General features: G+C 41.0%; 2 protein-coding genes across 8 annotated transcripts in view; one reads left to right on the top strand and one right to left on the bottom strand.

Annotated features, from left to right (window-relative positions):
- Window positions 1-4,672, top strand: part of Aasdh (aminoadipate-semialdehyde dehydrogenase) — a 30,368-nt gene extending 25,696 nt beyond the window's left edge. For 4 of the 5 annotated variants that reach the window (XM_046466101.2, XM_046466403.2, XM_058586333.1 and 1 more), the window contains 3 exons: window positions 1,037-1,159; window positions 1,940-2,071; window positions 4,187-4,672. In XM_046466101.2, coding sequence (XP_046322057.1) covers window positions 1,037-1,159; window positions 1,940-2,071; window positions 4,187-4,576 — 645 coding nt within the window. In that variant the 3' untranslated portion in view covers window positions 4,577-4,672. Of the gene's footprint in view, window positions 1-1,036; window positions 1,160-1,230; window positions 1,307-1,939; window positions 2,072-4,186 lie in introns of those variants that run through there. The other variant, XR_009228856.1, reaches the window with a different exon arrangement.
- A 2,526-nt stretch (window positions 4,673-7,198) lies between these two features.
- The window catches only part of Cracd (capping protein inhibiting regulator of actin dynamics), a 255,404-nt gene continuing 238,952 nt past the window's right edge, over window positions 7,199-23,650 (bottom strand). For all 3 annotated transcript variants that reach the window (XM_046465908.2, XM_046465982.2, XM_058586302.1), the window contains 4 exons: window positions 20,553-23,289; window positions 14,809-14,999; window positions 13,277-13,439; window positions 7,199-10,187 (listed from right to left, as the gene is read on the bottom strand). In XM_046465908.2, the coding sequence (XP_046321864.1) occupies window positions 10,027-10,187; window positions 13,277-13,439; window positions 14,809-14,999; window positions 20,553-23,289 (3,252 nt within the window). In that variant the 3' untranslated portion in view covers window positions 7,199-10,026. The remainder of the gene's footprint in view (window positions 10,188-13,276; window positions 13,440-14,808; window positions 15,000-20,552; window positions 23,290-23,650) is intronic.

Genomic DNA, 23,650 nt, shown 5'->3' with positions numbered 1-23,650 from the left:
ATGTAAAAATACTAAGTTAATGTAAGAATTATAAAAATAGAAGAAACAAGCTGGGGAAAGTTTTGCAATAACTGTGAAAGAGTAAAAAATTGTTTGTTAAGTATAAATTAAAATAAAAAGATATTTAGAGGAAAAAAAATGAGGATCCAGATAGTAAAATAGATTTAAGGAATGTAAATACCTAGGACCCCAAAGAAAAAATGGCTAATAACTGTATGTAAATATTTCATACCTTTAATAATCAAAGGAATGAAAATCAAAACTGTAAGATAAATAGTGTTAGATTAGAAAAAATGTTGGAGTGATAACAGAACTGCTGAGGAGAGTAGTAGAGAGTTATAACTGGTGAGGACTCTAAGGAATAAACAGTTTAATCATAGATAGCAATTTTCTATCTTTTGATCAAGTAAAATTCTTTTTCTAGGATTCTGTCCTGGCAAAATAATCAGAAACCCAAGTTGTTTAAAAGCCGCTTGGAATAGTTCATGCCTGTAATTTCAGTGACTTAGAGGATAAGGCAGGAGATTCTCAAGTTTGAGGCCAGCCTCAGCAACAAGATCCTGTCTCAAAAAATAAAAAGGGCTAAGGGTGTATGTAGCTCAGTGGTAGAGCTCCCGTGGATTTGACTCTCAGTTCCACAAAAACAAACAGGTCATTTATAATACCTAATAATTGGTTCAAGGCAATTTTCAGTGGTTAGGTAGAGAGGGAAATTATTTTATGTTCATACGGGATAGTATGAATTAAAGTGAGATAAACATGATACCAGGTTATTTATTTAGAATTATTTCAACTATATTAATCTACACAGATATACATATATGAAAAAGATCAAAAGGGAAAATACTAAAAAATTAACAGAATATCTGGGGATGTCCTTTGTTGTCTTTATACTAAGTTGATTCCCCACGATGGGCATGTGTTTTTTGCTGAGTTAAAAATCTTTGTTAACTAAATAGACATAATACATGGGAGGTGGGATATATGGATTAGTTACCCACCAGCAAAACTCACATTTTTCCATTCTTATTTGCAGGAAAAAAAGTGTGTTTGGAAGTTAGCTTGTGGAGGAACTGTCTTTTCTTCTCCTTGTTTGAACCCGATTCCACATCATTTGTATTGTGCTACACTGGGAGGACTTTTATTGGCTATAAATCCTGTAAGTTAAAAAAAAGTGTGTGTGTGTGTATTTATTCTTTTCTTTGATTTTTTTTAATATTTATTTTTTAGTTTTAGGTGGACACAATATCTTTATTTTATTTTTATATGGTGCCGAGAATCGAACCCAGGGCCTCACGCATGCTAGGTGAGCGTGCTACCACTTGAGCCACATCCCCAGCCCTCTTTTCTTTGATTTTTAAAAAATTTTTGCTTTGGATTCTGAAAGTATGAGTAGTTTTCATTTAGATATAATCCATTTATTACTGAACCTGGATTTGTTAAAAATGATTGACAGTAAGTCTGGGAAGATGAGATAATCTGAGTTCATATGTAAGTTTTTCTTTTTACCTATTTTTAAAATTTTTAGACATAATTTTCCTAGTTAAGATCTTAAGAACTGCTTGTCCATTATAAGGTGAAATCTGGGTTGTTATTTTCTTTTTTTTTAAATGTATGTGTGTGTTTTTTTAATTTATATTTTGTGGGGGCATTCTGCCTAGCAAAAGCTCCATCACTAGCCCTCTTTTTCTTTATGTCTAGAGCTTATGTGCTGCTTTTTTCTTTGTTGGTTTTCTTATAGCTTTTTATCTGCTCTCATAATTAGCACTGATTAATTTTATAGTTGTGTACCTGTGTTCTTGCTTCAGTAGTCAGCATGCTACTGTAGCAATCTCATGTTCTAGCTCTGCCTCTGGGAGATTCATGAGTTTGTTTTTAAAAGGATAACTGATTAGTAGAATGATTTTAAGAGCTGTGAAATACTTTTTGCCCATGACAGGCTACTGGAAACATAGTTTGGAAACATTCCTGTGGAAAACCACTCTTCTCCTCCCCACGGTGTTGCCAACAGTACATCTGTATTGGCTGTGTAGATGGGAATTTACTCTGCTTTACTCACTTGGGAGAACAGGTAAGATATATGTTTTATATATCTTTTTTAAAGGCACAGTAGCAAGTGACAATGGAAATAAAATTTTGAACGTCATTATTCAACGCACTGTGTTCAGACTAGTTCTACTTAATTGTCAAATCATAGATTTCTTATTATTTGAATGATGATATAGTGGGTTTAAAAGATTTCTACTTAAACCTTGTTTTAAATTTTTAATAGTGTTTTCCCAGTTTTATTATAACTTCTGTAGAGGTTATTTAGTGTTTTAGTCAGCTTTTTCTGTGACTAAAAGACCTGACAAGAACAATTGTAGAGGAGGAGAAGTTTATTTGGGGGCTTACGGTTTCAGAAGTCTCAATCGATAGACAGCAGGCCCCATTCTTCAGGGCTCAGGGTGAGGCAGAACATCATAGTGGAAGAGTGTGGTGGAGCAAAACTGTTCACATGCTGATCAGGAAGCAGAGAGAGACTCCACTTGCCAGAAGCAAAATATATACCACAAAGGCACACCCCCAAGGCAAGCTTGGGCAATTTAGCAAGATCCTGTCTCAAAAGATAAAAAGGACTTGGTGTGTAGTTCAGTGGTGGAATATTCCTGGGTTTAATCCCCAGCATAAAGGGAAAAAGAACGTTTAAAGATGCATTTGCCTTTTAATATGAAAACCAAAATCTGTTCTGCAGTTAGAATTCCATTTTGTGTTTGTCTCATTTCTCAACTTTATGACTGACAAGGTAGGCTTTTTCTGGGTTATATTAGCTCTTTGCTTGGGATAATCAACACTTTTGTAAATTTCTCCAACTTCTGTTGCATTCTGGATTGGGGGAATTATTTTGTAGATTTGAGAGTGCACTTGCTACAACAAATAGCCCATCAACAACTGAGCTTGATTCTGTATGCCTTTTTTTGTTGTTGTTGTTCTAGGGATTGAACCCAAGGGCGCTTTGCAACTGAGCTAAGTCCTCAACCCTTTTTATTTTTTATTTTGAGAAAGGGTCTCACTAAGTTGTTTAGCGCCTCACTAAAGTTGCTGAGGCTGACCAACCTTAAACTTGGGATTCTCTTGCCTCAGCCTCCCAAACTGCTGGGATTACAGGTGTGTACCACCATGCCTAGCTTGATTCTATATGCTTTTAATTTATATTCATCCTTCTTAACTTAGCATTCCTTTTGCTCTGTGTAATAAGTTGTAATAAATTTATTATTACATTCACTTAATTTTATTTACAAAGTAGTATGAATATATTCTCACCTTGAGATTTCTGAGAAGATGAGGCAAAGGCACATGCTGTTTTGCCCCTGTCTTTCTTTTTGTATGAGCCATGAAAAATAAAAGTGATTTTGTACAAGTCAAGAATAGTATTGAGCTCACAAATCATATTTTGTGAATATGTCCACTGTTTTCTTATTTTTTCCATTATGCTATTGCTCTGCAGTTACCTTAGATATCATGCCCTTTTTTTCCCCTTATATCTTTTCTTCTATAAATAAAACCCAGAAGTTTATTTATAGTGGCTTTGAAATGAGGAAATAGTAGATACCCATGGGGCAGACACACAACTCATGTTTTTTTTTTTTTTTTTAATATATTAGTCATAGTTGGACACAAAACCTTTATTTTATTTATTTATATTTATGTGGTGCTGAGGATTGAACCCAGTGCCTCCCACATGCTAGGGGAGCGCTCTACCACTGAGCCACAACCCCAGCCCCACAACTCATGTTTTTGTGTAAAGATCTAAATTATTGCATGTAAACTCTTTGAGCCCAATTATGTCCTTCTCCCTACCTTTAGAGAATAGAGTAAGATGCAGTTTTTAAATAAGATACATTGAAACCAATGTGTCTGAACATAACAGTAATAACTCTCAAATGGGTTGAAAATTAATTTTATTTTATAATATCCTATAATAAGAATGCTTCACTGTATTTTGTCCTGGATTTTACTACTGGGACAGAGGTTACTAGGATGGTGCTACTTTTTAGAAGAAGGCATCGTTATCTGTATTTGTAGTTACCAGTCAAAAAGCTGACATCACTTACGTCTGTATTAAGAAACTTGTAGAGCTTTAATCTAAGGCAGAAGTTTACAATTAGGTGAATGTATTATTTTTGCTTTTACTTCCCTTGTATAGGTTTGGCAGTTCTCTACTAGTGGACCAATCTTTTCATCCCCATGTACTGCAGCATCAGAGCAAGAAATATTTTTTGGTTCCCATGACTTCTTTATCTACTGTTGTAATATGGAAGGTCATCTCCAATGGAAATTTGAAACTACTTCGAGGGTGTATGCAACACCATTTGTTTTCCATCACCACAATTGTAGCAATGCAATGTTACTGGCAGCAGCATCTACTGATGGGAAACTGTGGATCTTGGAATCTCAGAGTGGAAAATTACAAAGTGTATATGAACTTCCTGGAGAAGTCTTCTCCTCACCTGTAGTCTGGGAATCAATGCTTATTATTGGGTGTAGAAATAATTATATTTATTGTTTGGATTTATTAAGTGGAAGTCAAAAATAATCAAGTCCAGTTTCTATCTGTGAAATGTTTGAAAATATTTACCATGATGAGCATGATATAATATTTTATATTAAAAATTATATTTTGGTTAAGAAATGTGCCTACTTTAATAGAGAGCAAACATATTTTACTTCCTGTAGGAGCAGCATAAACTTTGAGAAGGCAAGGACAGAACATCAATATATTTTGTAGTGCTTTCTTTTAATTAGGTGTGAAGGTTAATTTGGTGTCAAAATTTTTTAATTAGTCAAAGGGATGCTGCTGTGGTTTGAATGTTCCACCTGAACTCAAATAGGAATCTAATTCCCATTGTGAGGTATTAGGAGGTAGAAACTTAATCTGAGGATGGAATTAGAGTGGGACCTTTCAGAGATGATTAAGGTTAAGTGAGGCCATAAGGGTGGGGCCCTCATCCCTTTGGACTGTGGCTTATTATAAGAAGAGACCTGAGCTAGGACATTGTCTTGACATGTGATGCCTTGTACAGGCTTGGGACTCTGCAGAGAATCCCCTCCAACAAAAAGAACCTTGTCAGATGCAGCTACCGCTCTTAAACTTCAGCTTTCAGAACTAAGAGCAAAATAACTAGTCTGTAGTAATGTGGTATTCAGTTATAATAGAAAACGGATTAAGACAGATGGGCAGATAGTTGTTAAAACACTATTTCTGGGTGTGCCTGTGAGGGTGTTTTTAGAACAGATTAAAATTTGAATTTGAAGCAATAAACTTGAGTGAAGGTCTGTCTTGACCAATGGGCCACTGTGGGTGGGCATTATCCAATCTGATAAGAGCCTAAATATAACAGAAAGACAGAAAAAGGACAGATTCTCTTCTTGAGCTGGAGTAACCATCTTTCCTGCCCTTGGACATCAGAGCTCTTGATTTGGGGGCTTTTGGACTATGGGACCTACACCAGCAACTACTACCTCTCCTAGCTTCTCAGGCCCCTGTTCTGAGGTTTTTAGATTTGGACTGAATTATATCACATGCTTTCCTGGGTCTGCAACTTTTAAACAGTAGATGATGGGACTTCTCAGCCTCGATTGTCAGATGAGTTAATTCCCATATTCCATCAATTAATCTCTCCCTATCTCCTATTGGTTATGTTTCTGTGGAGAACTCACATTAGTGGTACATATTTTATATGTTGTGTATAAGAAGTCTTTTAATATATATATATATGTATGCATATAAATACATGTATATACATACATATATAAATACACACACACATATGTACATGCACACACATTTTTTTTTTAAAGTCCTGTTGATGATATTTCTGTAGAGAACCCTAAAAGGCCAGTTGTATGGGTCTGGGTTTTAAGAAAAGACCTCTGTGGGAAAAAAAGATCGAAATATAACTCAATGGGTTAGAAACAGACAGTGATGCAATTCACCATTCACTTATTTACACTGAGATTTACAGCAAAAGCTTTTCAAAGGTAGGAGCTGTCAAATTAAGTTCCTTTTTGTTGTTGGTGTGTGTTTATGTGTGTAGCTGGGGATCAGACCAGGTTGGCAAGCACTCTACTACTGAACTACATCCTCATAATTGATATTTTTTAAGTGAACTAAAGTACCAATGTAGAATTTATACACACACACAAACACACCCCCACACCGCCACACACACTGTATAGTTTCAAATTGATCTATGGTGATTTTAGGCATTCCTGGCTACATAGCTTGAGCCCTATTCAAATTCTTCACAAGTTGGTTGCTATCCTTTTAAGTTCTAAATGTTCCACTTTTGGTTCCCTCCATTAATACTGGGAATTGCTCCCCATGACTGGCATCACTACAGGCTTCTTCACAGTTCTTCCATCTTTTGTTCAGTTGCTCCCAATTCATTCTCTTCCAATTTAAAGTGAAACAGGTTCTACACCCTCAAAGCAGTATAGTAAAGCACATCTGTGGTAGGAAGTGGGTGCTCCCATCAAGACCCATGACTTGAACAGTGCCCCAGGCAGGGGATGTTAGTGTTGGCTGTCTAAAAGACCTGTCTTCACCTTTTAGATCAGTGTATCTCAAGCCTTAATCACTTAATCACTTGGAGTTCTTGTGCACATTTGGGTTGAGCAAGGCTGAGAGTGGGGTGCCCTGATGAGCCACGCTGGAGCCTGCAGCAAAAGGAAAATCAGTACTCCTGAACCTGACTTGACTTAAAATTTTGGACTTTTTTCCACTGTGGTATTTAAAAATATTTTTTTTGCATTTTGATTTTTTAAAATATTGCATTAAAATAAAATTCTCTAGTTACTGAGTTTTTTGGCACCTGAGGCAAGTGCCTGATTGACCTTACTTCACCCTGGTCCAGCCCTGTGAGTCAGCCCCAGCTGCACTGTCACAGGCTCTTGACTAAAGCTGACCTGTCTGGACATGGTCTGCACTGTAAGGAGGCTATAGGATTATTTTGTCTTGAGACTCAAGTCATTCAGGATTGAAACAAACATTTGTCCCTGTTAATTATTTTCTCCAAAATACCTAGGAAAAGTATAATTAAGTACTATATAAAACACTTTGAAATTCTTTTTCCCAATAGCTCTGTAATTGAGACTACTTGTAGATGGTCATCAAATAAGTATAAACTTCAGCTTAAAAAGGAAATCCACCAGTGCCAAAGATCTTGTTGGTATTTTTTATTGAAAGATCTTTTCCCCTTCAATAATGGACATTTTACATTAAAACTTTATACAACCAAAATCCCAAAATAATATTAAAATCACACTAAGGTATTTTCATTAAGTCTCTACTTAGCTTTATTGTTGGTAAAAATATTGCAAGACACTTGTAGCTAATATTTCTGCTTTAAAATAAGCAATTAAACTAAATGTCACAAGAAGAGACAATACATACTATACATTTGCAGATAACTGGCTAAACTGATAATTTAATAGTAATAATATTTGTAAGAAACAATTGCACTTGAAAAATTAAAAAAGTAAACAAAAAACTCTAGTTTTACATATAAGTCTATGAACCAGAGGTTAATCATTTATAATTTTGCCAGAAGTGTATTTAAATTCAAAATAAAACAAAACAAAAACCTCATGTATTTAACAATCATCCATTTAAAAAAAAAAAAAAAAAACTCTTAAGCTCTTTATATGGTTTTACAGAATTTTCCTATAGTTTTGTTGCTCAGAAAAGACTACAACACAACTAAATCAAAATAACACTTCATTGGTATTTAGTGCAAATTTGGGGTGATGTGTAAATGAAATGTTAAACATGTACCTTTTAGAAGTTGTTAGAAATAAATATGGTGACTGCCTTTACCCCATAGACTCTTAAAAAAACATAGATGGAGCATTTTTAACTCAGGCATTTCTCCTACTTGGTATGAGACCTGAGCCAGTACAGACTTGACTAATCTTCCATTCTTTGTTAATGATCTTATTTCCTCATCTGTTCCCTGCCATTACTGTGATATTGTCCAAAGCTGATAAGATGAAAGGAAAAGTCAATTCAGAAGAATTACCTTAGCACTATAATTCCAGTGTTCTAGGTGGCGATTCCCATTAAAAAGTGTTTTATCAGTGAGGAAGTCATTGTACTAACAAATGCCTACACATAAGACTTAGAAATGCGCATCAGCATGGAAAACGTGCAGTGGGATATTAATTTCTTCCAGTAGCAATAAAAAAATGTTACATTGATTCTTAACAGTTTGAAGGTCCAGTATATATAATATTAAATCCAATTTGTAAGAGAACAACTATCCATTTGGCCACACATGCCAGCTGCTACAGTGAAGCTGAGCCATTGTTTCTAGAAAGAAAGTGCTTTCAATATGGTGAATAACTTTGCTGTCATTCTTTCTTTAAGGACAGCACATTGCATATTGAGTAAAAGTAATAATGTATACTAGAAAAGTAATAATGAATACTATAAAATGTTTTTGTAGGAGAGGAAAATGGATGTAATTCCCCCTGCACTGGGCCAAGAATTTGTACCTACATTTTGGAGTAAGAATCTATGAAAAGGGGAATATGCCAATACCATGAAATATAAAGTTAGTGCCACAGTATGTGGTGGGAAAGGATTTGCTGGTATGTTTGTGTTCTGTGTAAAGCAAATTTAGGGAAATAAAAATAAATATGTGTGGCTTTGAAATTGCAAAATCCTTTTTTAGTATGCACATGTGTATGATAATAACAAGGCCACTTAAAACTCTGAGATGTTTTTTAAAGGTAGCAAGGTGAATACTCTGAATTTTAAATGCTACTGAACATTTGACTCTAAGTATGAATTGTTCAATTATAGCAAAGAAAAAAAAAATTCCTGCAGGAAATCCTTAGTACAAAGGCTTCAAATCTTGGCTTTCTGCAAATTTTCCCTAAAGACCAAAGGGAATCTTCAGAGACATGTAATGTCAATAGCCTGACGTATCTTTCTAATTAATGGCTGGTTTAGGTAGCTGTTTATTATTATTATCTCACTTTTGTTTGAATGAGCTGCCCCTTCAGAGTCTAGAAAATGAGACTACATTAGAATAAGTGAATCCCAAGGTTCATAACATTAGATACATTAGCATCACCTCAAGAATTCTTGCCAGCATGTGCATTCCTGGCCCTGGTCTCACAGGATTGATTCAGTAAGCCTGGGATGTAGCCTGGATACCTTATGACCCACATGCTCTAGGTAGAGAGTCTCAGAGCTAGAACAAGAACTTGTAATTAATATAGGATCTCCTTTCTTTGCCACATTAAATAAAAAATGTTCCCTAGGAGCCAACTGGGCCGCATGTTTCACATGTCCTTGAGGGTACTAGTATGACAGAGACTCACACTGTGTTGATGGTATTGTGGGTCCACAGTGTGCTAGAAGAGTGAATGGATTTGCCTTCCATCTGATAGCTTTGGGGCAGGGGAATTCATGAAAACTGGACATGGGCACAGAATTGGGAGGCAGACTGCTCCTTGTGATTCCCAGTTACTGCCTTCAGGAGGATAGGCATTCTTGTTCTAACTTACATAAAATCCTTTTATCATTGTTGTAGAAAGAGTAGATGCACCCAAATATATGGTAACACTCATGTTTTGGATAGAAGAAATTAAGGGTAGAGAATCAAAAAAACATTACAAAGGTTGGCAAAAGTACATGTCCTGAATGGTGTGTGGGTGTACACATGTGGAAGGACCATGGGATGAGCACGGTAGGCTTTCAAGAGGAGCTATTAGTTTGGACATTTTGCTTCATGTGGTCCCTTGGACGGAATTGACTCTTGAGAATTAGGGGGAGCTCAAGGCACCAGGACCTAGGGTTGTGCAAATCCACTCTTTACAATGAACACCACCAGTTCAGTTTCTAAACATTATTATAGAACCTATAAAACATGCTTCTTTTCCCTAACTTGGTTTCTTTACCTCATATAAAAAATAAATAAATAAAAAGGGCAAGAGAGGAGCCAATAACAGGCAATAGGAATGGGTAAGAGTCACTTTTTACTTAATAATCTGTGGACAGTCGCTCCAGGCCTTCGCTTTTCTTTTGGCCAAAGCCAGCCAGGCTGGCTCCGTGGACACAGGGGCAGCATCTGGGGTGGAGAATCTCTTGGTGACTTCTTTCACCAGTGGTGCTGGGGGAGCTGAGTCTGAGATCTCCACTATATTTTGTTTGGAAGCAAAAAGAGAAAGGAATAAGTCAGAACCACATTAAAATTTTTTTTTTTTAATTAACAGAATTATGTGTAGTTACTGTGTATATCATAATGTTTTAAATATATATACACATTGTGGGATAGCAAAATCTAGCTAATTAACATGCATTCCTTCACAAAGTTACCTTTTTGTGCTGAGTACATTTAAAATCTACTGTTAGCATTTTTCAAGAATAGATTCTTATTAATCATAGGCACCATGTTGCACAAATATGTATCTTATCTAAATGAAAAAATTTTTTAAATATTTATTTTTTAGTTGTAGTTGGACACAATATCTTTATTTTATTTATTTTTATGTGGTGCTGAGGATCGAACCCAGGGCCTTGCATGTGCTAGGCGAGCACTCTACCGCTAAGCCACAATCCCAGCCCTAAATGAGATTTTGTAGCCCACATCTCCCCATCTCTTACTGCAGAAGCACATTTTGAATTATCGGTATGATGAGGAAAACTGAAACAAAAGAGAGGCAAGTTCCTAGGTGGGCTTCAGTGAGAGGATCTGGGGAAAGCAAGCTATGTGGTTATAACTTGCTTAGAGAGTTACAGTGATCACAGTGCAGTAAGTTCGAATTTCAGTGGATTTCTAGAAGCCTAGTTTTCTGTACACAATAGCTATGCCTGCATGAATACAAGAAATAAAGGCAAATTTTGTAATTCCTGTTATACAACCAGTCAATCCCATAAAGAAAAAGATCAAAGCAGTTTGAATCCATCAATCTGGCAGGGTTAATAGCTGCCTCCTCCAAAAAACATCCCCTGGGTCCCTCCATCTGAGTCTCAAGAATCCTGCCAGCTCTTGTGACTTGCAGTCTTCTAGGAATTCCTTTGCATTCTTTCACTTCTTTTTTTTTTTTTTTTTGTAGTAGTAGATGAACACTACCTTTATTTATTTATTTTTATGTGGTGCTGAGGATCGAACCCAGTGCCTCACATGTGCAAGGCAAGTGCTCTACCACTGAGCCACAACCCCAGTAGCTCTCACATCTTTACCAGAGCTTACAGGTTTCTGCGAGAGAGTTTTGTGAGAAAGTGAGAGGGTTCACATCTTCTCTTTGGATCACATTTAGTGACTGCCCCCGCCCCCACCCCATTGCCTACACATATGCTTCTAGAACTCAGGCAATAGTGATTGAAAGACAAATACTTCAGAAAACGTCTGTTTCATTAAACTGGAGCCACTGTTGAGTTGTGATTTCCCTTTTGTAATTCCAATCAGGCAGGGAAAGGTATGCGCTCTTCAATTTCAGAGCTTTTATTTTATTTTGAAAGAAATTCCCTCTTTCCCTTCCTGCTGCCATCCTACCTATCTTTAATTCCTATATGTAAAAGCCAATGATAATGCCTATGGAGTTTCTAGAGAAATTACAGTGTTCTAAAATGTTTTTTCAAACAGAAAGCACCCCTACCATTTCACCAAGTAGTAAATACATGTTTAATATTGAGACCTCTTTATATAGCCAGATCTCAGGGACCAGGTAACCAGAGAGAAGCGTGGCCTGGTGGTTGGGACACTGCTACAGTTTGTGACCCCCAAAAGCTCATCTTTTGGAAACTTAATTCCTCAGTGTGACAGTGTTGGAAAGTGGTGCTGACAGGAAGGTTCTTGGGTCATGGGAGCAAGCCTTCTGAATAATGATGAATGTTTTTATTACATGAATAGGCTAGCTAGCACATAAATTCACCTCCCTTTTCTCTTTTCCACCCACTTGCCCATCCATTTTCTTTCTTTCTTTTTTTTTGGTACTGGAGATTTAACCCAAGGGCACTCAACCATTAAACCATGTCCTCAGCCCTTTTAAAAATTTTATTTGAGACAGGGTCTTGCTTAGTTGCTGAGGGTCTCACTAAGTTGCTGAGGCTGGCTTTGAACTCTCCTTCCTTAGCCTCCCAAGCCGCTGGGATTACAGGTGTGTGCCACCATGCCCGGCTTGCCCATCCTCTTTCTACCTTAATAGCAAAAGGCCTTCACCAGATGCAGCTGCCTAATCTTGGATTTCCTTATCTATGAGCTAAAAAAAAAAAAAAAAAGAGAGAGAGACCCTCTTTATTAACTATGAAGTTTCAGGTATTTTGTTACATGAGCAGAAAATAGACTAAGATAGATGCTCTTTGGGCAACATTGCTGCCAAATAGGGAAAAGAGATGCTATGTTAACTCCTGGGAGGAAATATGTTCAGATTCATCTATCTTCCATGTGAGTTGTAATAAGAAAACAGTGGAAACTATTGGATCATTTTATCTTTTAACAGAATAAAGATTGTTTTTTTTAAAAAGTGTCTTTTATGTGTTAGGAAAATATGAAAATTGTTATTGCTTTGGCAACATATATACTAAATAAACAAACAAACCCCAAAACTCCTGTTGTTAATTAACATCAAGGACACAGTGCTGAGAAACTTAACTGCAAATCTTAGACTATAAGAAATGCTGTTTAAAATCACAGCAGTGAGAAGGGACCGTCATAGTTTTGCCTGGAGCATCTGAGCCACCATGGGTCACTAGGACACAAAGAAGCAGTTTCCACTTCCAACTAAGGTGTAGAGCTCCAAGGTAGGAGATTTTAGATATGAGATTTCACACATTTATCTTTTTTTTTCTTTTTCTGGGGATACTGGGGATTCCCAGGGGCATTTTAGCACTAAGCCACATCCCTAGCACTTTGGGTTCAATTCCTGACTCCTCCACCAAAAAAAAAAAAAAATTAGGCCAGTTGACCAGTTAATGTCACGTTAGTAGCTTCAAATTGGCCACAGTGGAAGAATTTACACCATGGAAAATGGCAAATGCTACTAAGAGGTTTCTCCACGCCCAGAAGAGCTGATGGCTAAACATTTACCATCATACCACTGATAGAAGGCAAGTTCCTGGTGGTCTTTATTGGATGAGCTTTATCAATATGCAAGTTTATGAATGGGGTTCTAGACTTCACTCTGTGATGCCCAAAGTGCTTGCTAGTGAGAACATATAGGAAATTAAGCATGTCCTAAGAGAAACGTGCAACCAAAATCAAACAGGAATGGACCAGCTCCCTACCTGTCACAGATGTAGGGAGAGTGTTGGCCTTTTTCAGTTGTTCTCTGCGCTCGAGCCTGGACACTGCAGTCTCAGGCTTCTTCTCTTCTGGCTGAGCTGTGGATTTGTGCAGGGAACCTGCTCTGCTGACACTGCCACTTCCAGGCTGCGGGCTCACACTGACCTGGGTGGGCAGAGACAGGGAAAGCATGTTTTCAACCTGTGACGTGGAAATGCCTGAACTGGAGAGCTTCAAGTCCTGTTCCATCTGCCAGCTCTGACCTCTGTTCCCATAGGAAGGGCTGGGACACACTTATGAGCAATGTGTGCTCAAGCCTGGCCCCCAGTGAGGGAGCAGCTCAGCGCCGTGTACCAAGGAAGGAAAGTCATTCTCCAGAAAAGCCCCATCAAGCTGACTATGAAATCAGGTTACAGAACAGGATCTGGATTTGCTCTCTGACTGCTGCTCAAATAAAATCATTTTCATATTTTTCATATACAGTACTCTCCCCTTATCCATGAGGGATCTATTCTAAGACCTGTAGATTGCAGAAATCATGGACAGTAATGAACCCTTCATATACTATGTTTTGTTCTTACCTTAGATGTTAGCAATGTTGATATATTTCATATTGTCAAGAACTTTCACCTTTACACACCAATAAAATACTCCACAGTTTCACTTTGGCATATTCAAATTGCCAATATCACTTCTCTTATGCTTCATGGCCATTTTTTTTTGTCATTGTAGATGGATGGCATACCTTTATTGTGTTTTATTATTGTTTTTGCAGTGCTAAGGATCAAACCTAGTGCCTTATGCATACAGGCAAGTGCTCTGTCACTGAGCTACAGCCCCAGCCCCTATGGCCATTCTTAAGTAAAATGAATACAATCACTGTGATACTGTGACAGTTGATCTGATAACCAAGATGGCTACCAAGTAACTAACAGGGAGGTAGTACATACAGTGTAGAAACACTGGACAAAGGGATGATTCATGTCCCAAAGAATGGAATGGGATGGCATGAGATTTTATCACACTATTAAAACTCATAAATTTAAAACTCATAAATTGTTATTTCTGGAACCACTGTTGAACTCAAGTAACCATGAAAAATGAAACCTCAGATAAGGAGAACTACTGTACTTATGTTGTGTGTGGATCCCTACTATGTATATATCATCTCAGATCAATCCTTTGTTCCTTCAATTCTTCCTTCCTCTCCTCATCCCCTCCCCTTCCACGCCCACTCCCCTCCTCTCTCTCCTCTCCTTTCTTCTTTTCTTGTGGTACTGGGCTTGAACTTGCAATCATCCTGCCTCAGCCTCCCAAGTAACTAGGATTACAGGTGTATGCCACCATGATTGGCTGGTCCCCCATTTTAAAAGTGGTCAATTTATTTACCACTCTGCTTTCTATAAACTCTATCATCCTCTCCTATCATTTCTCTTCCTGTCTGTCTGTCTCCCTCTCTTTCTTTAGTTCTTGTGACTTAAAAGAGGGTCAAACTTAGACTAACAAAATTAAAGCAGTGGAGCAGGCTACTCACGTTTTCTTTGGAGAGCTTTTCTGCCTGTTTGGCTTCTCGGGCTTGCTTTCTCTCCTCTCGGGTTGCTTGCTGCTCACGAAACCCCTTTTGCTTTTGTAGTGCTAACGTTATCCACAGTGGCTGGGCAGTTTCAACCTTTTCTGTAATTTTGGAGCCATCTAAAGAGTGCCTACTCTGAAGCACCGGCTTCTCTGTGGGGAAAAAGACAAAAGAGGTTGGCTGTGAAATTAACTGCTAACTTGTCTCAGTTCCTTACCCCCTAAGTCTTGTGGCATATTAATAAGCCTAGGAAATATTCCTTCTTCACACAAATCTGTGCTGTTGCCTGAGGGGCTCCACTGGGTGGGAAAGTATCATCTTTGATCAATAGAAAAAGGGGCATTTCTCTTCCTTAGACATGGAAGAAGCTACTTTGCAAGAAAAATAAATTTTCAGTGTCATCAAATCTCATGTCTACAGGAGACCAAGACAGTTATATGGCTCAAGGTTGTTTTTCTTTGAATTCACTGCTTTAATGAAATTTATTTTTTAGCAATAGCCATGTCCCTGCACACCACTCTTGCAGACAACATTCTATGTGGAACCCCAATGTTTGAAAGACAAACAGGCACTGCTCTGCCTCAGGAGCTGCTGAGGGTAGCAAGGCTCTGAGGAACACAGGGAGAATCCCATGATTTTGGTCCGATGCCCTCATCTGTCTGCTGGGAGTACCAGCATCCACAGTAAACCAGTTGTGCCTGAGTCTTCTGACTTCCAGTCACTGCAATGGGGGATTCACACCTGGCAGGTGGTGGTTGGTATCAGAGTAAGTATGGGGCTCTGACACTGGGCAGGTCTGGCTTTGATCTTGTGACTGTAGAAGAGCTACTTTACCTTTAGTTCTCTAATAAATAAAATGAAAATAATAGCACATGCCTTATCTGATGAGGATATTTGGAACAATATTGGTGATCGGAATATTTAGAACAATGCTTGGCATATAGTTGTCACTCTACAAAAATGAGCTGTAACTATTACTTATGTCTATGAGACAAAGGTTCCTCTTCTTTACTCTCAAGTACAAAGTAAAGAGACAATCATTCTTGAATTGGATTCTTTACCAAGTCAAAGGAAAGGGGCTTATTCTAGTCCTGTTCTTTTGTAATCCGACAGAAGTTTACTCTTTGATAGTCCAGAATCTTGCCACCAGAGCTCTTGGTCAACTGACTTTTTTATATTGTGCTCCGGGGTGAGGACAAAGACCAAATGATGAGAAAACAAATTAGGAAGTTTCAACGAGGAATTTAAACAACAATAATAATAAAGGCAATAAAAGCAGATCCTAATTAATTTTCCTTTTTCTTTTTGGGACTGGGGATAGAACCCAGAGCCTTGCATATGCTACATAAGCTCTCTACCACTGAGCTACAAACTCAGGCCCCCTGCTTAATTTTCCATCTTCTATAAGGCTGTACATAGATAATTTATCCTCATAATGAAACTTGCACATTGCAATGTCCCTAATCATCAAATAAAGATTCAGGTATGATCTAACACAAGAAAGAAAAACAAAACAGGGCTGAGGTTGTGGCTCAGTGGTAGAGCACTCGCCTAGCATGTGTGAGGTACCACATAAAAATAAATAAAATAAAGATATTGTGTCCAACTACAACTAAAAAAATTTTAAAAAAGAAAAAAATATTTAAATCAGAAGGTTTAAAAACAAAATAAAAAAGTGAAATTGAAAGGAGAGTTTTGATAATTTTTCAGTTAACTGGAAAATTTGAAAAAAGTCTTTGCCCCTCAAGCTTCTTCTGTACTGAGTTGTTTACATATACTGGAACTAACCTGATGAGTTCCTGTTTCCCACCCAAGAATTGTGGAGCACTTGTTTGTAAAACTTCTAACCAAACTGCCAAGACCTAAATGATTTTCATATAAAGCTATTATACAAAAGAGAATTTTGAACTAAAATTTCAGTCTGAAGCAGCCTGCCAAAAACATTGACTGGTGCTTATCATAAGGGTCAAAAATGCCTTCAAAATATAATTGAATACATTTGTAATTGACTAAAATGAAAAAAAAAAAAAAAACCCAAACCTCTGGTTGGGGTCAGAGGTGGGGGAGAGATGGTGGCTGCAGTTCTGTGATGGTGGGGTGTATTAGGGATACAGAATCTGTGGTTTGGATGAAGCTACCTTGGACTCACAGTGTTTCTCCCCAATCATATATCCATAAAAGTGCTTCTCCTTTCTCAAAAAATGGGAAGAAGAATAAAAGTGTCTTCCTCTTGGCAGATGGAGAAGAGTGTATGCTGGGGCAAAGGCTGTGTGAGTGGTGTCTGGGGTCCACAGGTGGGCTATGAGACAGAGATGGGCAGATGGATTGAGAACCAGGGCGCAGGGGGAAGAGGAGATTGGAGGAGATCTACTGATAGTAAGAGCATTGCAGAGAAGGAGAAAAAGTGGAGGGAGACAGGCGAGGCATCTGAGGAACCCACAGAAGAAATAGCACTGCACCCAAGAAGAATGAACCTCAAAATGTTTCACCTCTCTCCCTTCCTTTCCTCTAGCTCCAGAGCCAGTTTCTGGGATGAAAGCAAAGGGAGAACTGGCCATGTCCACATCCCCACTTAAGGGATTTCAGACCTAAGCAGGCCAGGTGGGAGAAGGGAGACATTTTTTTCTTAATATTTATTTTTTAGGTTTTTTTTTTTAAGGTGGACACAATATCTTTATTTTTTTTTACGTGGTGCTGAGGATGGAACCCAGTGCCTCACGCATGCCAGGTGAGTGCGCTACCACTTGAGCCACATCCCAAGTCCCAGAAGGGAGACATTTTAATTGAAAAAAACCTTTTTATTATTATTACTCTGGATGGAACTTATTAGTTACTAACATGAGGCTACTGTTACTGAAAATGAGGGATTTTTAATAATAGAAAAGGGACTGAAACTACAAAAAAACCTAAAAAACGAAACAAAAAACCAACTCATACAGATCGACAATTTTTTTTTTTCAGTGCTTGAAACTGAGTACAGTTCTCTACCACTGAACTACATCTACAGCCCATTTTTAAAATTTTATTTTGAAATAGGGGTGTCAGTAAATTGCCCAGGCTGGCCTTGAACTTGCATTCCTCCTGCCTCAACTTCTCAAGTTGCTGGGATAACAGGTATGTGCCACCATCCCTAGCTGTAAAAAGTGTTCAAAGGCTTTCAGAATTTTACAAATGCCAGGTGAGGATTACCAGGGGCAGCTGTAGAGTGATGGGGAGAAAATTTATCGTAGGAAAGAACTCATGCTGGTGTTACCACTGTGGACGCCAGGAAAACACCCAACTTTACAGATACTGTTGTCCACATCTACAAAACAGAGCCAAAACTATCTAACATATGTGCTGGTGAGCGTCTCAGGAATAGTGTAAATAAATGTACTTGGAAGTTGTCCAAAGAAGGACTGCTGTTGAAATCATCCAAACACAATGAAATCTTTCATTTTATCAAGGTTTTACCAGACGGGGATGCTCTCTGTCAACTGCATAACTTTTTTAGGAAGCAAGTTTATAATTCCTAACTAAAAATTGATTTTGTTGCAATTTAAACCTATTGTCTTTCATTCTAAACTCAGTGAACTCAAGTTCCTGTCTTCCAATTCTAAGGGACAGGCAAGTGATACCTGCAGTTACAGGGTTCAAGTCACTACTCCCAAAGGTTATTTCTTGGAGAAAGGTGTACTTAATTATTTATCTGTTCTGCATACCACAATAGGTAGGAATTCTAGAATGAGATGATACCAGTAATCAAAGTCTGTACATAGTACAACCCATTCCCATGAGGTGGGTTCAAAATCAATACAGTGGCTTGGCAGAGGGAGTGGCAGACGGCGTGGCCTACATATTCTGGAGGCCTGTTCAGCCTCCAGAACTCAGACCTCTTTGTAAAGCAGTGGTCTTCAAAAAAGGGTGCCTACACCCTAGGAGATTTGCAAGACAATTCACTGGGGTGAAGAAAGAAATGATTAGAATTTCTACTTATCTATTTTAAAACTTAAGTATAAAAATAAAAAATGCTTTTCTAATATTTAATACTCAGACATACTGACATACTCACTTAGCCCACATAGCCAAAGACTATATATAACAAATAGGATGTTTAAAGAATCATGAGGGAAGCTGGGAGGGCTACATTATGGGGGATGTTGGGGGAGGTTGGGAAGGACCGGCATCGTTGTTCTCACTAATTCTTGCTTTTAGCATAGTGGAAGGTTCCATAGTTAGATGATTGCATGGAATATCCTATCTCTTTTAACTAAATGATCTTTTACAAGATGGACAAATGGCATAAAAGAACTCCTTAGATTCAATTTACTACAGAATGCAAGCATCAGAAAATAGCAGAGCTCTTTGCCTGCCACTTTATGAAGAGATCAGATTTGACAAGAAGTTGGCCAAAGAAAATAAAACATGGCACCATGATTTGCAAAGCATCCACTGTTGTTACAATGAACTTCACTCCAAATATACATGATGTCCCAGGGGCGCTAGTTAATGATGGTACCACATGTATACGACCAACAAATAAATTGGAAGTCTATGCTTAACATTTTTATCCTGACGGGGTGTTCAGTTAAACAAATCTGGTCAGCCCTGGCAGCAAGTTGAACAGCAAAACACCCATGAATGGAGGCAGCAGGTCTCATAAGGCGGGGGTGTGTGTGGGGGTCTTGCTTCTATGTTTTTGGTTTTTTTTTTCCCTGTATCAAGAAAAATTCAATTGGCAGATACTGACAGCCCAAAATCTGAATGCTGGGCAATAATAGTTTTGGTGAGAAAATTACAATAATTGAAGGATCATGTCTAAAAGAAAGAAGCAAGCATGAGCTTTCTTTCTTTAGGGAGAGAGAAAGTGAGCAACAGAACAGGCCAAGCCTTGAGAGGGAATCTGCAGATGCCAGAAAAGTAACAACACAAAAGCTAATGTCAAAACTAAAAATGGACCCATCATTCAGCAGGACAAACAGAAATCATTAGGGAGAAACAGTCTAGAAGCTGCTGCTCAACATGTGCATTCAGAAAAACAAGCTAGGTAAGTGGATAATTTAAAAAGGATGTTAGGAGTTGGGTGCTGTGGAGTATGCCTGTAATCTCAGCTACTCAGGAGGCTGAGACAGGAAGTTTGCAAGTTCGAGGCCAACCCTGGCAATTTAGAAAGCCCCTGTCTCAAAATAAAAAGGATGTAGTTCAGAGAAAAAAGAAAAAGTATACATATGTAGAAAGAGAAAGAAAAGAATCATCATGGTTGGCCAGAAGTAAAGGGTGCTCTGAAATTTCTTTATAGGAGGACTTCACAATGGCAAGACTTTGGGGAGGATGTGAGGCTGCATTTGCAGGGCATTTTACATAAAATTAAGTGAAAGCTGAGCATTCATAGAGGGGACCCATAGACAGGATGGGATGTCTGAAGCCCCTAACCTCCCACCTCAGTGCAGCTACTGCCCAGAGGCAGAGCACAGACATTGGTCGGGGAAACTAGGTTTTTTTTTTTTTTTTTCCATCACTGCACATCTCCCTTAGAATGGTTAATGACATCTTTGTTAATTAGGACTATATTTCATATCAAATAACAAGGGTCTCACTATGACTATGAGTGAGTGTCCTTTGAGAATGGTGTCTGGCCTCTATCAGTCACTGGCTACTCCAGCCAGCATTTGAGGCTCTTGCATATGAGCTGGACAGAGACCAAGGCTCCACCTTACAATACCTACCTTTCCTCCCTGCCTCAGGCGTTTGGGAAGGTCTCTCTAGCAGAGTGGTAGACAGAGGTGGGGAAGAAGGTTTCTTCTCCAGCACCTCTTCTTCATCCTCTTCCCTCTTCTGTCCCTTCCTTTCCTCTGGGGGGGGTGGTGATGGTGGCTGGGTACCACTGCTCTCCTGGCCCTCTCTGGACAGCTCGCTGGGCTCAGAGTCTGGCTTCCCAGCTCTGCGAGCCAGCAGCTCTACCAGGTAGGGCCTGCTTAGTTTGGAGAGCGGGGATGGCGGCGGGGTCTGGCTGGCAGGCTTGGGAGCCAGTGCTGGTTTCTGCCCTAATGGCATCTTGTTTGCTCCCTTGTCGTGCTCTGGAGCTGGGGCCTGGCTGCTGGACGGTGGGGGTCCCGGATGGGCTGCAGGAGGAGGGTGGCTGGCAGGGATTTCAGCAGAGTCCCTTCCAGGGGTTAGGACTTGCTTCCTTTCCTGGGGGAGGGATGGGCCAGGCTTGGGGGCCATGCCCTCTGTCTCTTCGTCTGCATTGGCGCTGGCCCCGGCAGGAGGCCCCCCATCGCCACTGTCACTTGTGCTGCTGTGCCTCTTCTTCTTCTTTTGTTCCGCTTGTTGGTCGCAATGGAAGCGCAAGGAGTAGTTGGTCCTTCTCAGCTTTATTCCAAAAGGTGAGGCTTTTTCCTCTGCACCTGGCATCCCGGGGTCTGGCTTTGCTACACCACTTGTGGCCTCGCTGTGCGCAGTGCTTGTGCATTCCGTGTGGACCGCTTTCTGCGGAGGGGAAGGCAGGCTTGGAACAAGGAAAGATGGAAGGTCTTTGGCAAATTTGCACCCCTCTGTGGTGTCTGCTGGCTCGTGGCGCATCTCTGGCTTCTCTGGACCCTTCCGGGGCTCCTGGGTACTAACAGGCGAGGGCGGGGGCGCTGTCTCTTCGCCGGGCCCGGGTCTTTTTCTAATGCTCTCTGCCTCCGTATTCTGTTTGGGGGTCTCGGTGCCACCGTCTGCGAATTTCTGCCAGGCGGGCATTATGGAGAACTTGGCGTTCACGGGCGGGGTCTTGCGGAGGTTCCCGCGGGAGTCAGATCGGGCCCTGGGAGTGGGCTCCTCCGCTGGCCTTGCCTGCTCTCTGTCGCCGCGCGGCTCGCTCTCAGCGTTCTTCAGGATCCTGGACCGAATGGAGGCCCACTCGGCCAGCGCGGTCACACTGCTTTGCGACTCCTGCGGAGGCCTGGCTTTCCCGCCGCCTCCCCGGGACTCGCCCGGGGCGCGGACGGGCTGTTCCACAGTAGGGACGTCCACGTGCCTCTTCTCTTCCGACAGGCCCAGAAGGGACTTGCACGCCGTGTCCTTGATCTGGTTCAGGTTGACGGCGGGGCCGCAGAGCTGAGCTCCAGTGACCAGGATGGCGGTATGGGGGATGCTCAGGGTGGAGGGCAGGGCGTGCGAGGCTGCGCTGGCTCTGGGGGCCTTGGGTTCCTGCGCAGCCGGGCTGGGTCCCGCGTCCTTGGCGGGGGTCACGGGGGTCAGATTGACCTTGGGGAAGAGAATCTGTCTCCCTCCGGAGGACACCTGGAACGTGTAGGGCCTGGGCATGGTCTGCCTCTCATCCACCTCCCGCCACCTGAGCTCCTCCACCTTTCTCTCCTTTTCTGGAGTGGAGGCTTCGTTCTTCTCCCCCAGGGGCAGCGTTTCTTCCTTCTGCTCCTCTTGCTGCTGGGGAGGGTCCATTTTGGCTGATTCTCTCCGGTCCTCCACGACGCGACGATCATCCTCGCGAAAGTCGCCCCTCTTCCCAGGCTGCTCTGTTGCCTGCCCCGCGTCTTGCTTCTGCTCCTGCTCGGAGCTTTCTCGTTGCCTTCTGAGTTCTAGGTCTTCTCCATCTTCTGGCTTCTCCTCAAAGCCATTCTGCAGGGCGCTCCTCGGGCCTCTGCGGGCCTCTACCTGTGGCTGCCTCTCTTCCTCCGGACTCTGTGGCCTCTGTAGCGTATCCCCAAGCTCCTTCGGGGCCTCCTGCGGCCCAGGAGCCTCCATTTCCTCCTGCTGTATCAGCTCTTGTCTTCGCTTCTCTTCCTCTTGCTGCTGTCTGAGCTCCTCCAGTCGTTTCCTTTCCTCCTGCTCCCGCCTTCTCTGAGCCTCCAGCTCCTCCCGCTGCCTCTGCTCCTCCAGCCTTCTGGCCTCCTCCTCCTGCCGTTGCGCCTCCAGCCTTCGGAGTTCCTTCAACTCCTTTTCTTCTTCCTGCCGCTGCCTCTCGGCCACGCGCTGCCTCAGCTCTTCCAGCCGCTGGGCCTCTTCCTGCAGGGGACTCCGTTCCTTAGCCTCCAGGCGCTCTCTGTCCTCCGGCTCCCTCTGCTCTTGTTCTCGGCAACCTTGCTCTTCTGGGCCCCGCTGCAGCCCTTCCCCAGGCCCCCTTTCCTTTTCCATTTCTAGCTGGAGTTCCTCCTCTTCGCCCCCCACTTCATCGCCCTCCTCCTCCAAGAGCTCCTGCCTTCTGTTCTCTTCCCACAGCCTCCTCTCCAGGGCCTGCTGCCTCTGCTCTTCCAGGCGTCTCTTCTCTGCTGCTTCTGCCTTTTGCCTCTTGCACTTGGCCTCTAGTTCTCGCCAGTAGTCTTCTTGGTGTCTCTTCTCTTCCTCAGAATCCAACAGCTCCGGTTCCTCTTCAAGCCACATGTGCTTGTCTTCTCCTGGGTGTCCATTTTGGTCCAGGGAAGGCTGCCTATCAAGGCCACCTGGTTCATTTTGTCGATCCTAACAGGGGGAAGGGAAATAGAATTAGTCTTTCACTTTTCTCGCAGAAAACCCTTACTCTTCCTATTCACAATGCAGGCGGCCCTGTCAGTCTCAAAAGGGACAGGTGTTCTCACACAGCAGTCTCCCCTTATCCAAGGTTTTGCTTCCCATGATTTCAGTTACCTGCCCTTAACCAAATATTAAATGGAAGTTCCTGGAATAATTTACACATTTTAAATAACACAAACACACACACACTCTCTCTCTCTTTTAATTCCTTTCAGATGACGACTTGCCGCCACTGTTGCCTAGGCTGGACTTGAATTTGTAAATCCTCCTGCCTCAGCCTCCCCAGCAGCTGGGATTACAGGTGTATGCC

Source organism: Marmota monax, unplaced genomic scaffold (genome assembly GCF_021218885.2).
Source record: "Marmota monax isolate L192 unplaced genomic scaffold, Marmota_monax_Labrador192_F-V1.1 WCK01_AAM20220418_F8-fsc00025, whole genome shotgun sequence".
Lineage (NCBI taxonomy): Eukaryota > Metazoa > Chordata > Mammalia > Rodentia > Sciuridae > Marmota > Marmota monax.
The sequence above is the reverse complement of the archived record's forward strand: the minus strand, read 5'-3'. Positions and strand labels throughout refer to the sequence as shown.